Below are 14106 nucleotides of genomic sequence, written 5' to 3'. Positions count from 1 at the left end.
ATATATCAAAATAAAAGCCAGGAGGATGGAGTGGCCATTGTGTAAAGATACAGTTACAGATACAGATACAGTTACAGTTACAGATACAGTTACAGTTACGTATATGGATACGGATACGGTTACAGATACAGTTACAGTTACAGATACAGATACAGTTACAGATACAGATACAGTCACGGATACAGATACAGTTACAGATACAGATACAGTCACGGATACAGATACAGATACAGATACAGTTACGTATATGGATACGGATACGGATACGGTTACAGATACAGTTACAGTTACGTATATGGATACGGATACGGATACGGTTACAGATACAGATACAGTTACAGTTACAGTTACAGTTACGGATACGGATACGGTTATAGATACAGTTACAGTTACAGATACAGATACAGTTACAGATACAGATACAGTTACAGTTACAGTTACGTATATGGATACGGATACGGTTACAGATACAGTTACAGTTACAGATACAGATACAGTTACAGATACAGTTACAGATACAGTTACAGATACAGATACAGATACAGATACAGTTACGTATATGGATACGGATACGGAAAACAGTAAAAAACAGTGAAAATCGTTTCCCCTTGTTGATATGAAGACGACAGGTGACCCGGAAGTGAAAATGAATATATCAAAATAAAAGCCAGGAGGATGGAGTGGCCATTGTGTAAAGATACAGTTACAGATACAGTTACAGTTACAGTTACAGTTACAGATACAGTTACGTATATGGATACGGATACGGTTACAGATACAGTTACAGTTACAGATACAGTTAATGATACAGATACAGTTACAGATACAGTTACAGATACAGATACAGTTACAGATACAGATACAGTTACGTATATGGATACGGATACGGTTACAGATACAGTTACAGATACAGTTACAGATACAGATACAGTTGCAGATACAGATGCTGGGGATCGAGTGTGGATCTGACTCCAGCAGTCACTGTGCTGCTCTCACATAACGTTAGGAAGAAGATACCTTCACCTTCATTTGAATATTAATGAGTGAATAAGATGAAAAGTCAAGTCAGGATTTATTTAAAGTGATTATCACATATAAGACAGTTCATCAATGACTCTGAGTTCTAAAGTTCAGTTTGACCTTGGTGAGAAAACAGTAAAAAACAGTGAAAATCGTTTCCCCTTGTTGATATGAAGACGACAGGTGACCCGGAAGTAAAAGTAAATATATCAAAATAAAAGCCAGGAGGATGGAGTGGCCATTGTGTAAAAGTCTAACATCATCAGTATCCAGGTGATGACAGAAATACCTCATTACAGGTATGAAGAAACTAAGTGGTAATAATGAAATAATGAGTCTAGACTTTGACTTTATGATGATGTACAGAGCTGGACTGGTGCTGAGGACCAGGCTCAGTTTGTCTTCATGCAGAGTGTCAGAGGCAGAGAGGAGCTGACAGGTGTGGCTCTGTGGAGGTCAGGCTGAACAGTTAGAAAGTGTCCGTGGTCAGGGTGGGACTGAGGCTCTGTGAGAACTTCATACATCAGAGGGAATTAAACAGGTTCAGGAAAAGTCTGGAAGAAACGTCAGAAAACGTCACTCACACAACTTAATGTCTGATTTAACATTAGCAAGTCACCACTATTAACTGTAATCCTCCTCTTCCTCCTCCTCTTCCTCCTCTCCCTCCTCCTCTTCCTCCTCCCCCTCCTCCTCTTCCTCCTCGTCTCCCTCCTCCTCTTCCTCCTCCTCCTCCTCCTCTTCCTCCTCCCCCTCCTCCTCTCCCTCCTCCTCTTCCTCCTCTTCCTCCTCCTCCTCTTCCTCCTCCCCCTCCTCCTCTTCCTCCTCCCCCTCCTCCTCTTCCTCCTCCCCCTCCTCCCCCTCCTCCTCTCCCTCCTTCTCTTCCTCCTCCCCTCCTCCTCTTCCTCCTCCTCTCCCTCCTCCTCCTCTTCCTCCTCCCTGTCCTCCTCCTCCAGGCCTCCAGCCCCTGGTCAGCTGAAAGCTCAATGTGGCACCTCAGCCCTGGGGAGGGTTGTGAGCTCCATGACTATCCCTGTGAGGAGTTTGATGCCCTGGCCACAGCCCAGCTGACAGACTCTGTCCTCCTGCAGCAGAGGATGGTCCTGCTGAAGCTGCTGGCCACCAACTGGGACACTGGGTAACACACACACACTCTCTCTCTCTCTCACACACTCACACACACACTCTCTCTCTCTCACAGTCTCTCTCTCACACACTCACACACACACTCTCTCTCTCTCACAGTCTCTCTCTCACACACTCACACACACACTCTCTCTCTCACACAGATCTCTCCTCAGGTGTCCTGCTCTCTCAGATGGAAACTGTTCTGCTGTCTGTTTCTTCAGCTGCAGTTTTCACTCTAACAGCCGATCAGCTCCACACTTTGAAGTGTTGTGTGGTTTGACTCTGAACCAGCATCACACGTCTCTTCTAATCTCCCCTAACTTCTTAATAATGACATAAATATTACTGAGGTGAAGACACTGAAGTGTGTAGATAAAAAGAAATATTAGTTATTAAACATAAAATCATCAGTGTAACAAATGGTGAGTGAAACACCTTTGACTGGATTATTTCTGTCAACATAAAAATAATCCAACAGTTATGTAATAAATATCAGACCTATAGACTGGATCTGCTGTGAGTCACTGACAGGAAACAGGAACAGTTTCTCTCCTTTAAGCTGCTGCACTTTTATTTATTGTCAGTGTTTGACACCCCCCCCCCCCCCCCCCCCCCCGCCATTTGAGAAGCACTAGATTAATATAGTTATTAAGTCTCTGATTAAGGCTGAGTCTCTTCATGTGAACTCCATCATGGTCGCTGGAGACTGACAGAGTAACTGTCGTCATTACACTGGTTCATTTGACACCAGTAGATTGTTCTTATGAGCTTCTCAGAGCATCGACCTCTGACCTGAGCACGTGCAGCTCTGCTGAGTGCCGTGTGCTCTGCAGCCCACTGGGGCCGGGCCCTGAGCTACATTACAGAACTGTTGACCCCACATGAGCCAGTACGCAGCCTTAGATCCTCGGGTGGGGCCCCTCCGGCCAGTCCAAAGTCGAACCGCGCTCTGGCCATCAGGGCCCTTGACTTTGAACGAGCTGCCCGAGGAGATGAGGCAGAGTCAGTGACCTCTTTTAAATCACTTCTAAAAATGAATTTCTGTGGACTTGCTTTTATGTGATGTCATCTTCTCATTTTTATTTTTATTTTGTTTTATTTTCCTTTTTTATTTTCTTTATTTTTAATCTTTTCATCTTTAATCTTTATTGTTTCTGCAGCGTCCTTTATTGTTTTTAGTGTGTGTGTGTGTGTGTGTGTGTGTGTGTGTGTGTGGTTTGGCTTCCTGCTTCTTTACATTGTAATATATTGTTGTCTTCTTTCTGTTGCTTATGACGATCATTACTTTTTAATTATCTGTCAAAGCACTTTGTAAACTCTGTTTTTAAAGGTGCTATACAAATAAAGTTTATTATTATTATTATTATTGTTATTATTTTGTGGGTCACTCAGTCCTGACACCTGATGACAAACGTCACTGAGCTGAAGATGCAGAGTAAAGTCTCTGAGGTCATGTGACAGAGGTCACTGTGTGGTGACCTCAGCCTCTCTCCCTCTGTCAGACACTGCTACTCTCAGTACCTCACCGCCCAGGTGATTGACAGCAATGGACGACCAATCAAAGACACCAACTCCTCCTTCTACCACTCCCTGCAGCGTCTTGAATGGGTTCCAGGTTATCGCCCGCTGGAGGGGGCCCGGAGAGAGAGGAAGTACCTCTGCCCCAGCTCCGTCTACCTGACCTCACCTGAGGTCACCAGCCTGCTGGGGACTCACGTCTTCTACCTGGACATAGACCCCAGCAACTTCAGCAGAGCTCTGGGTAAAGATGTGTCTACTATGGTGGAGATCTGATATCTTCAGTTATTGATCATCCTATCGGTTATTGATGGTCCTATATTTACTGCAGGTCATAACAGGAAGTGTGTCACTGTCTCTTCCCTCCGTTAGGAATGAGACAGAGTATCTCAGTGGACGTTCTGATTAACTACCTGAAGGAGTGGTGCGTCAAACCAGAGGAGCAGAGACAAGCTGAGGACGAGTCAGAGAGGGCCAGCTTCATTTCCACCGTCCAGCAGGTCCACAGCATGTACACCTACCTGCACACACACTGTTCCCAGAGCAGCCTGAAGGAGCTGTTCCAGCACACGCCCGCCGTGTTCGTCGAGTACAGCAGGTAGGTCTGCGGCTCCGCACCTTGTCTCGGGTCAAAGCTCAAACCCCCCCTGAGTGAAACTCTGCTCCCCCAGGCGCAGTGACGACTGGTGCTCAGGACGTTTCTACCACCTGAAGGAGGTTTGCTGGAGCGACACCACCACCATGTTCCAACGCTACAGACAGCTGATCCACAGGCCGGACAGCGGCGTCCAGGAGCCCAGAGTCCTGGCTCCGTTCTACAGCCAGCTGGACGGCATGAAGGACTTCTTCACCAGGGTAGGCTGCTCTACTGTTTCTACTGTTTCTGCTGTTTCTACTGTCTCTACTGTCTCTGTCAGCTCAGGTTGTTTCCCCACAGGTAGACAGTGAAGCAGTTGGATTGACAGTTGTCTCAGCCTGCTCCTGATGATGATGATGACGACAGATTCTGAAGCAGCTCCTCGTGTCTGTTTATCATGTGTAGCTAGCTGAATGAGCTAACGTTAGCTCTGTGAGTTGGGTTCCTGCTGACTCCCTTTAAAATGGGACCAGAGACTCAGAGCAGGATCCTGACAGGTTTCACTGAGGCTGATCAGACCTGCTGATGTTAGAGCTCCAGACTCATGAACATGAGGGGAAACCAGCTCGACAGGCTGACTCCAGCTTCTTTAATAAACTGATATCTGACTGTATCTCTGATATGTAGCTTCTGAATGTGGAGCCCGGCCCCAACATGAACCAGTATGTGGGTCTGATGGAGCTGATCTGTTCCTCATCTCCAATACCAACGGCTGAAGTGCTGCAGGACGTGTCAGTGCTCTACGCCCGCCTGGGTGAGGACCTTCAGCGTAATGTCATGTTATATAATATAATGTAATATAATATAATACAATATAATGTCTTTATATGTTCAACAGCTCAAAAGTGTAAAACCCAAGTGTCTGGAGAACAGGAAAACACTCCTCAGTTCAAACTCAATCACAGTTACTGCTCCACTCTGAAAGGTGAGTTAAGTGAACACACACAAACACAATCCACCTCCATCACCTCCATCACCTCCTCAGTGTGTGTCTGTTTACTGCACATGAGCATCATCCACTACCTGTCAGTGCAGCTCATCCACAGCCCAGTGTCAACTGTGGTGGAGTCTGTAAACGTTTCACTGTTAAGTGAATTCTAATGGAGGACGGGGGTGAGGCAAAGCAGGTGTGTGGTGACAGGGACAGGTGAACGCTGAGGTGTGTTATTGTTGTGTAGCTCTCTGATTTGTGCAGTTACCCCACACAGTCAACAGCTGCAGAATCAGCAGTTCAGCTAATTAAAAACCTTTAGCACCTGATTGCTGCAATGTGCATCTCACCTCAGTCAGATCTGAACAGACAGAAGTGAAGCACATGTTTTTACCACTGTCCATAGATCTGAGGAGAAAAGAGAAAAGAACCTGAGAATCCTTATGTTTTTAGCTTTTCTTCAGTATCAGAATATTTACTTTCTTTCTTATACTTTCCCATATAATATAAAGGTTCAGGCTCAGCCAATCAGAAGAGAGGATCTTCTGACTGACCTGTTGTTACTAGAGCTCCAGAGAGAAGCCTGAGGGAGGAGATGTAAAACTACACTGAGATGGTTTTTGGTTCTTAAAACCACAAATGTATCTTCTGATGGAGATCAACACTTCAGATAAAACACAGGAGAAGTTAAAATCTGGACCTTTAACACAAACAAATATATGCAGCACAAACTGACTGATTTATTAGTGTTTAAAAATCTTATAAATCTTTAAACTGATATTTCAACCTAAAACACGTCTGTAAAGCTTGTTGTTAAATATTTGTGACCTTTGTACATCTACAGGTGTCAATCATTGCTCTGTGCTGAACAAACCCTGTAATAGAAACACTGATTCACCTGAATCTAAATGACCTATACCGCACATCTTTAAGGTGATGGATGACATTGATTACTGAAGCTGATGGTCAAAGGTCAAAGGTCATAGTGACCTTGCATTCGTCCCATTCTTGTGAGGGCAGTAAATCAGGAAGGCCTGAGGGAATTTCATTAAATAACACAAATGAAATGATGAAGTGATGACGCTTTATATCCAAAAGGTCAAAGGTCGACTTCACTGTGACATCACACTTCTGTGGTCTGAGTGATAACAACCACGGAGCAGTGACAGTGGAGCGGTGAGACACACACACTGTCTCCAGCTGACTCTCCTTCCTGTTTACCTGTGCTCAGGTATGGTGTCTGATAAGAGGGTCTTCCCCACCAAGGACAACAGCTGGGTGAGTCTGAAACGTAAACCCATGATCGCTGACAACAAAGAGCTGGAGAAGATCTTCAGACCTCACTCGCAGGTCTGCCTGCTCCAGCTGCCCCCAGCAGAGAAGAAGGCTGCTCCCAGAGGCTGGACTGGGAACTCTGGTATCCTGCTGCTTCCTTTCACTTGATTTATCTGGTTATAGTCAGTCAGTGGGAACTCATCCCAAACCTGCACAGACATAATGAGATCCTGACTGTTTCTGTGTAACTACCTGTCAGGTCACACAGTCCCAGGGGAGCGAGCGAACACCGTACCTGCCTTCAAAGAGAAGGACCGAGCCTTGTTTCTGGAGATCTGCAGCATCCATCCTCTGTCCCAGTGTGTGAAGACTGAGCCTCAGACTGAGAACCTGAGGCCCTGTCCGCCCATGCAGGCCATGGTGCGCTCCATCATCCCCTACATCCAGAGGTTCCTGTTCCACCACGACGAACTGGCTGACGTCTACTCAGACCTGATGGACAACAACATAGGAGAGAAGATCAGGCGTCTGTACTTCGGACAGGTAGGAAGGTCACGGCTGGTTCAGAGCAGGTGTTCAGAGAGTTCAGGGAGAATGTTCTGAGCAGCAGGAGCTTCCTCTGTGAGAAATGTCACTGACGTGAACGCTGAGGGCAGGTCGACCTCCTTCACGTTACACTTAGTGTTTAATTAGCAGCTGATTAACTTGGGCACGAGCTCATAGTGCAGCCAGAGAGAGGGACTTCAGTCCACACACACACACACACACACACACACACTGCTCTGAAAAATAAATGTCCTTGTTTATTAGTGTGTCAGACACCTGGTGTCACCTGACCCCCTGTCTGTTACAGGTGGGTAAGCTGTACATCCGCTACCAGCTGGATGTCGCTGACAGTGATGAGGCAGTGGTGGAGCTGCAGGACGTCATCTGTTTGCTGAAGGACGAGAAGGAGCTCTACATCCAGAAGGATCACCTGTCTGCCAGGCTGGACATCTGCAGGTGTGTGTCTGTGTGTGTGTGTGACTGAACTGCCTCAATGTGTCGCTCCAACAAAACAAAGTCGTCAAGTTCATCGAGAACACACAGGATGGTTTACACAGAAACTGAGGCCACAGTGAAACCACTGCAGGTTCAGGTTACATCTCAGACATTATAACACAGACGAGGGTTGGGGGGGGGGTATCAGGGTATCAGCCTGAGTTAAAGCTCCATCCAGTCTAAAGGTAGATGTCCATGTGTTTGTGATTATAAAGCAGCTCTAGGTTCTATATTAATACTGTGAAAGTATCAAAGCCTCAGTCCACAGAGAAATGCACACAGCCTGTATTCAGACACTGAGCCTTAAAACCAGCCGTCAGGACTTCTGGAACTTTGTGATGTCACAACAAAGCAGTCACCGTCCTCAGCTACACCCCAAGCCCCGCCCACCTAGACCCACCATCCAACCTTGCAGGATTTGGTTTCTCTGAGTGTTTACCTGAAATCTGCTGTATTGTTTTGGGAACAATCAGAAAACAGTCAGCCAATCAGAGGAGAGGCTCAGATCCTCTCTTCTGATTGGCTGACTGACCTGTTGTTACTAGAGCTCCAGAGAGAACCTGAGAGAGGAGATGTAAAACTACACTGAGATGGTTTTTGGTTCTTAAACCACAAATATATCTCCTGATGGAGATCAACACTTCAGATAAAACACAGAAGAAGTTAAAATCTGGAGCTTTAACACAAACAAATATATGCAGGACAAACTGACTGATTTATTAGTGTTTAAAAATCTGAACATTTCTGATCAGTTACTGGAGAGAAAAGGTTTTTATATAAAATGATTCTGAGTCCTGTCAACAAGGATCTTGAACAAAGGAATCTTTTGATGCTCACAGCTGTGTGAATTTCAGTGTGTGTTTGTCCTTCATGTTATCTTGCAGCACTTTGTAACTGTGTGTGTGTGTGTGTGTGTGTGTGTGTGTGTGTGTGTGTGTGTGTGTGTGTGTTTCAGGGAGCTGGTGAAACTGTTCTGCACTGAGAGCAGCCACAGAAAGGAGCTGATGCACTTCTTGAGCGCCCTGATCACATCACTCGATGTAAATGATCTTTGATCACTAATCAATATCCAGTGAAGCGATCACTGCTCTGTCATCCTGTCCTTCTCCATCACACACACTCCAGCACACACACTGCTGCCGCCACAGAGCTGAGCTCAGCAGGAGCTAATAGGCTGTTTCCCTGGAGGGAGTCACGTTTACATGGCAGCTCCTCTCATCTCTGTGGAGCAGTGTCAGAGGTCAGAGGTCAAAGCATCAGGCCTCAGCTCTGAAATCAATTCAGTGAAACTTTTGACAGTTTGATTTTATTGATTCTCTAACAGACTGATCTGCCTCCACCTGTGTGTCTGCAGGACCCTGTTTACTACTGTAACAGGGAGCGAGGCCTCAGACCCACTGTGTTAATCCTGATCAGACACTGACTTGTTAATGAGGTCATCAGCATTTTATCTCCAGGCTCTGAGAGCAGGAAGCAAACGTCCTCAGCTCTGGTCTCATCCTGCAGCTCTTTGTGTAACTCAGCTCCTCAGACTGGATCAGTGCTGCGAGTCGTTAACTGTGTGCGTGTCTGCAGGACCCAGGAGCTCTGAAGAGACTGCTGCAGAAGGAGGACATCAGGGAGCTGCCCAGAGACGAGGAGCAGTGGGAGGTCCCCGAGCCCCCCAGACCAGAGGTGACCCTGGAGAGAGGTACAGAGTCCAGGCCTCATTGCTCTCACTGAGAAACATCACAGTGTGAAGGTGTCAGAGGAGGAGAGCTCCACAGGGAGCTGTGTGATCAGCTGATCAGCTGACTCTGGTGATGTCACGTCTTAGACGTCTGTAGCCTGCTCCTCATCTCTGCTGCAGGCTACATCAGTGTAACACACCTGAACCTCCAACCACACTGTTAAGGTGGAAACCTGGACCCGAATGCAGACTGACAGACAGGACTGGTTCAGTTCAACAAAGGAAAAACACGGAATCTTTGTTATCTCAGCAAGAAATTGAAAATAGGAAACAGGAAGTAAAGAGACGCAGCAGGAGAAAAGAACAAACTGACAAAGACTGGGACTAAATACACACCTGAGGCAGAGCTGACAGGTGAAACACGTACCTGACTCTCAGCACACCTGAACGTGGTCCCACCCCCTCCTCAGACTGTCCAATCATGATTTTTTACATAAACAAACTCTTGACTGATGATCCTGTAACTGTGCCTCAGGAAGGAGACTGTGACCATGTTAGTTTGTGTGGTCGACACAGGACTGAGGTGGACTGAGGTGACGTCCGCTCCACTCAGTCCACAGGATGTGAGCAGGTCTGAGGCTCAGAGACAGTGAAACATCAGTGCAAAACAAAAACCTGAGATATTATATGACAATGACTGAGAAACATCATCATGATATTAAATAGGATTAAAACTACTGACATTTATCATAACAGCCCCCCCCCCCCCCCACGCACACACACACAGACACACACACGGACATGATCAAAGACTCTTTGATTACAAAGTATGAGCCTCGTATGTATTTGCTGTTTCACATCTTTATCCTCTGTCTCTTCTTCGTTGGTTTTACCTCTTCAGTGCTGATGAGGAGTTACTCCTCCGTCAGCTCCCCAGAGGAGCTGGCCCGCCCTGCACAGGAGGACGGGGAGCAGACGCTGGTCTGCTGGCCTCCTAAAGCTTCTATACTGAACACAGGAGCCAGTCGATCAGGTATTTACACACCTGTTCAGAGTAAAGGAAGAAACAAAAAGAAACTGCATTTCCCATCATTCACAGTGTCTGTGTGCCACAGGTCAGACAGGTGGAGGCGTAGTAGAAGCCGTCATGAAGATGTGGCCACCCCCTGCTGGGCCTAAAGACCAGGACCCAGAGAGAGAAGCTGGGCCCAGAGAAGGCAGCCACGCCCCCCCTCAGAGTCCCAGCAGCTCTGAGGGAAACCAGCCAATCAGGAGCAGCAGACCTCCAGACCAGCCCCTCCCCCAGAGAGACCTCAGCCAGCCTCACCCTGCTGCTGTGACCCCCAACATCATCTCCACACAACCAGCTCCAGGTTCTGAACCATCAGAAGCATCCAGTCAGTGTGATCACCCATCAATATATTTATTAATAACTGATCAGATGTCTCTGAGGGGAGAAGCTCACGGTGACAAACGTTAAAATTCAGTGATAACATCGCTCTGCAGAGAGCCACCTGTCACTCAAAGAGGCCACGCCCTCAGTTCTCCATCACTTTAGGCAACAAGAAACTAAATAAATTGTCCTCATAAAAATACCAAAGTAATATATAACAATATAATGTAATATATTATATATATATATATGTTATATATAATTAATATATATTAATGAACACTACAGAGATCATAGATCGTAGATGAATTAGATTAAATGTTTTTCTTCCGTTTCCCTGAAGTGACAGAAATGAATTAGCAGCTTTAACTCGTTTACAGTTTGTTCAGCTGTTGGTTGTGATTTATTTGTGGAAATCCTCAATATATAAATATTTTTTAACTATTTCAAATAAGTAAAATCTTATTTCACTGTAGAGCCCCCCCCTCCATCAGTCTTTGTGTCTGTCATTCAGGGTCCACAGAGCAAGGTGTGAGCTCCCTGACCAATCACAGTCTGTTGTGTGTTGTTCAGTTGTTTATTAGTGCAGAGATGTTATTTACTGATGAGAAGCAGCTGATCTCAGACCAGATCCTCACAGTGAATTCTTGTCTGTGACAGAGCGTCGGCTGAACGAGACCCCTGAGTCTGACAGAGCAGAGGCAGGAGGGGGGGGTCTCCCAGCTCCCAGACCAGCACAGAGTCCTCCATCAGCTGAGACCATCAGGGACCAGCCTGCTCCCAACAGCCTGTAGGCCTCTCTTCCTCCTCCTCCTCCTCCTCCTCCTCATCATCATCATCATCATCATCATCATCATCATCATCATCATCATCCCACACTGTCTGAAATATTCATGTAGAAAACTAATGTTGATTTTTCTTTAATCTCTACTCCCCCTCCCCCCACCTGCTTCTCTCCCTGTGTCTCTGTCAGCGTCGTCCCTGAGGCCGTGGTGCATCCCAGTACGTTTCAGGGGACCGCGGACGCTCAACGCCCCCCTCTGAACCTGGACTTCCCCCTGTGGAACAGAGTCCAGCCTCCACAGGCCACTCTGGAGGACATGGAGCTGACCTGTCCGAGGCCCACCACAGTCAGTAAACTCACCGTGTGATGTTTCCGGCGGCTGAGTGTGAGTCAGCTCTTCTAACCCGCTGCTCTCCTGCAGGTGGTGCTGTCCGACGACGCGATGGACGTGGCGGCGATCGGTGAGTGGGGAGAGCAGCTGGTCAACTCCTTCCTGTGCCACTGGAGGGACAGCAGCGTCCCCGGATGCCCCGCCCACATCCTGTGGTGCAACCAGAGCGGAGAGAGCGGCCAGCCCTACGACTTCAGACTGACCTTTGGACCTGGGGGAGGGGCACAGGTGGTGTACGTGGAGGTGAAGTCGACCATAAAGAAGGAGAAGTCGTTCATCCACCTCTCCGCCAACGAGCTGGACCTGGCCCTGAAGGAGAAGGAGCGTTACCACATCTTCAGAGTGTACAGCGCCGGAGACGCTCAGAACGTCCGTCTGTGTCGCATCCAGAACCTGGCGCAGCATCTTCACACCAAAGACCTGGCACTTTACCTGTTTGTCTGAGGCTCTGTCTGTGATATTTGCACTATGACTCACACAGAGACCTCAAGTGTTTTTATGTTTAACTGCACTGGTTTTAGTTCTTTGAATCGATGCCTCTTTTCCATGTTTCTGTCCAGTTTATTACTTTTATGCCAACAATCTTCACACAGATGTGTTTTCTGGTCTGTGTACTATTTTAAAGTGGTCAGTGACAAACTGAATGTTTTTAACCCTTTTTTATCCCCCTACCTCACCTGTACTCCAGCATTCCTTTAAAATAAAAACGGTGTTTGTCGACTGAGGGACTGAGTTTGGCTCATTGTGTGTGAACAGAGACACAGACTGTTTTCATCCCTGAAAAAATCTCACAGACGCCACTGGTCCATCTTCAGTACCGAGGGCTCCTGTCCCCTGAGCCTCTCTGACAGGTACGTGATTATAGCTGCAGGTTCAGTTACATCAAGTGGAAGTGGAGCTGAGTGGACAGGTCCCTCACAGGCTCCCATCATTCTTGGTAATTACACTGTCACAACCAGCAGGCTGTGCTGTGAGGGTGCAGGCACACACAACATCTATGCTGCTCCGCTCGTCTTTAACCACTTACTCACCACTTACTAACCACTTACTAACCACAGGAACCTGCAGAGACAACACAACAACACCACAGGTTTCACTTCATGAGAGAATCCATGCACAATCTGTGGAGGGAAAACAATAAAAATGATCTTTCAGAATTTTCCTTGCTCTTGTTTTTCTTCAAACAGCCCCTGTTGGTCCCTGAACCTCGCAGAGTCAGAGTCTGTGTATCCTTGTAAATCAGGCTCCTTTCTCCCCTGATCACCACATACTTAGTTTAAATCACTAACAGTGAAACTCCACGTGTCAGTGCGTTTCGCTCGCACATGTTCTGTCATGGCTGACAGGGTGGAGACAGTTGAGACCATCTCCAAGCAAAACAACCGGATCAAAACAGAGCACACATGAGTTCCTCAACATTTCTACTTCAAAATAGAGAAAATATGAAGCTAATTTTATCCCATAGCTCAACAGATTTGTCCACATGATGAGGTCTCAGCCTCTGGAGACACCTCCTCCCTGTTTTCATCCTATGATGCAACTTCTCAGTAACCACAGGTCTGTTTTCTCCTCGGATCAGTCCCAGACACCGTGACACCGAAACACAGAATATTTAAATCAACCAGTAACAGCCTGGTTCTGATCCCAGCACAGCGCTGCAGCGTCCAACAGTCACTTCACAGGATCAGTGAAACATCAACGTGGACAAACATCAGGTGTGATCTGTGCTCTGCAGTGCTGTGGACCACAGGCTGTTGTAAGAGGTGATGATGATGATGATGATGATGATGCTGAGCCACAGTCATGAGACACAACACATGACAACCAGGTGATTTTATTTTTCCCTAAATATCACATTTATATGAACTGAGTCTCCTCCTGCAGTATTGATGCCCCCTCTGTTGGACTCATGAGGCGTTCAAGTCTGGTTTGTAAATCTTAACTTCGGAGTTTTTAAGTCATAATAAGACGTGAAGATGTGATGATGGATTGAAACTAAACCAGACGTGACACAGTTTGTTCCTGACCGTAGTTTTAGTATTTAAAGGATGTGGTCTGTAAAGATATTCACCTTATTTAGTTGGATTATAAACAAAGTTGTATTTACTTTAATCAAACCTTTATTTCAAGTCCAGTTTACCACACAGACCCGATCAAGACAGAATCATAAAGTCAGACATTAATTCTAACGTGAGGCTGAAACACCTGAGAACTGAATCACTGTAGTTGGTTGTTGACAGTGTAGCAGAGACTGAACGGTTGCAGCAAGTCTTCACTTCATCCAATCAGCAACATGCTAGAAGTGATGACACTCATACT

At 46.5% G+C, this 14106-nt stretch overlaps 1 protein-coding gene across 6 annotated transcripts in view; it reads left to right on the top strand.

Annotated features, from left to right (window-relative positions):
• The window catches only part of LOC139615331 (uncharacterized), a 42315-nt gene extending 29803 nt beyond the window's left edge, over positions 1–12512 (top strand). For 5 of the 6 annotated variants that reach the window (XM_071473181.1, XM_071473180.1, XM_071473183.1 and 2 more), the window contains 16 exons: positions 1977–2158; positions 3651–3910; positions 4039–4264; positions 4338–4521; positions 4931–5057; positions 5142–5228; positions 6466–6651; positions 6769–7052; positions 7363–7511; positions 8506–8590; positions 9126–9240; positions 10121–10252; positions 10335–10616; positions 11273–11402; positions 11586–11742; positions 11818–12512. In XM_071473181.1, the coding sequence (XP_071329282.1) occupies positions 1977–2158; positions 3651–3910; positions 4039–4264; positions 4338–4521; positions 4931–5057; positions 5142–5228; positions 6466–6651; positions 6769–7052; positions 7363–7511; positions 8506–8590; positions 9126–9240; positions 10121–10252; positions 10335–10616; positions 11273–11402; positions 11586–11742; positions 11818–12231 (3000 nt within the window). In that variant the 3' untranslated portion in view covers positions 12232–12512. The remainder of the gene's footprint in view (positions 1–1976; positions 2159–3650; positions 3911–4038; positions 4265–4337; positions 4522–4930; positions 5058–5141; positions 5229–6465; positions 6652–6768; positions 7053–7362; positions 7512–8505; positions 8591–9125; positions 9241–10120; positions 10253–10334; positions 10617–11272; positions 11403–11585; positions 11743–11817) is intronic. The other variant, XM_071473184.1, reaches the window with a different exon arrangement.
• The last annotated feature ends 1594 nt before the right edge of the window (positions 12513–14106 follow it).

Source organism: Trachinotus anak, unplaced genomic scaffold, assembly GCF_046630095.1.
Source record: "Trachinotus anak isolate AG129_WGS33_773 ecotype Australia unplaced genomic scaffold, CSIRO_AGI_Tana_v1 ptg000048l, whole genome shotgun sequence".
NCBI lineage: Eukaryota > Metazoa > Chordata > Actinopteri > Carangiformes > Carangidae > Trachinotus > Trachinotus anak.
The sequence above is the reverse complement of the archived record's forward strand: the minus strand, read 5'-3'. Positions and strand labels throughout refer to the sequence as shown.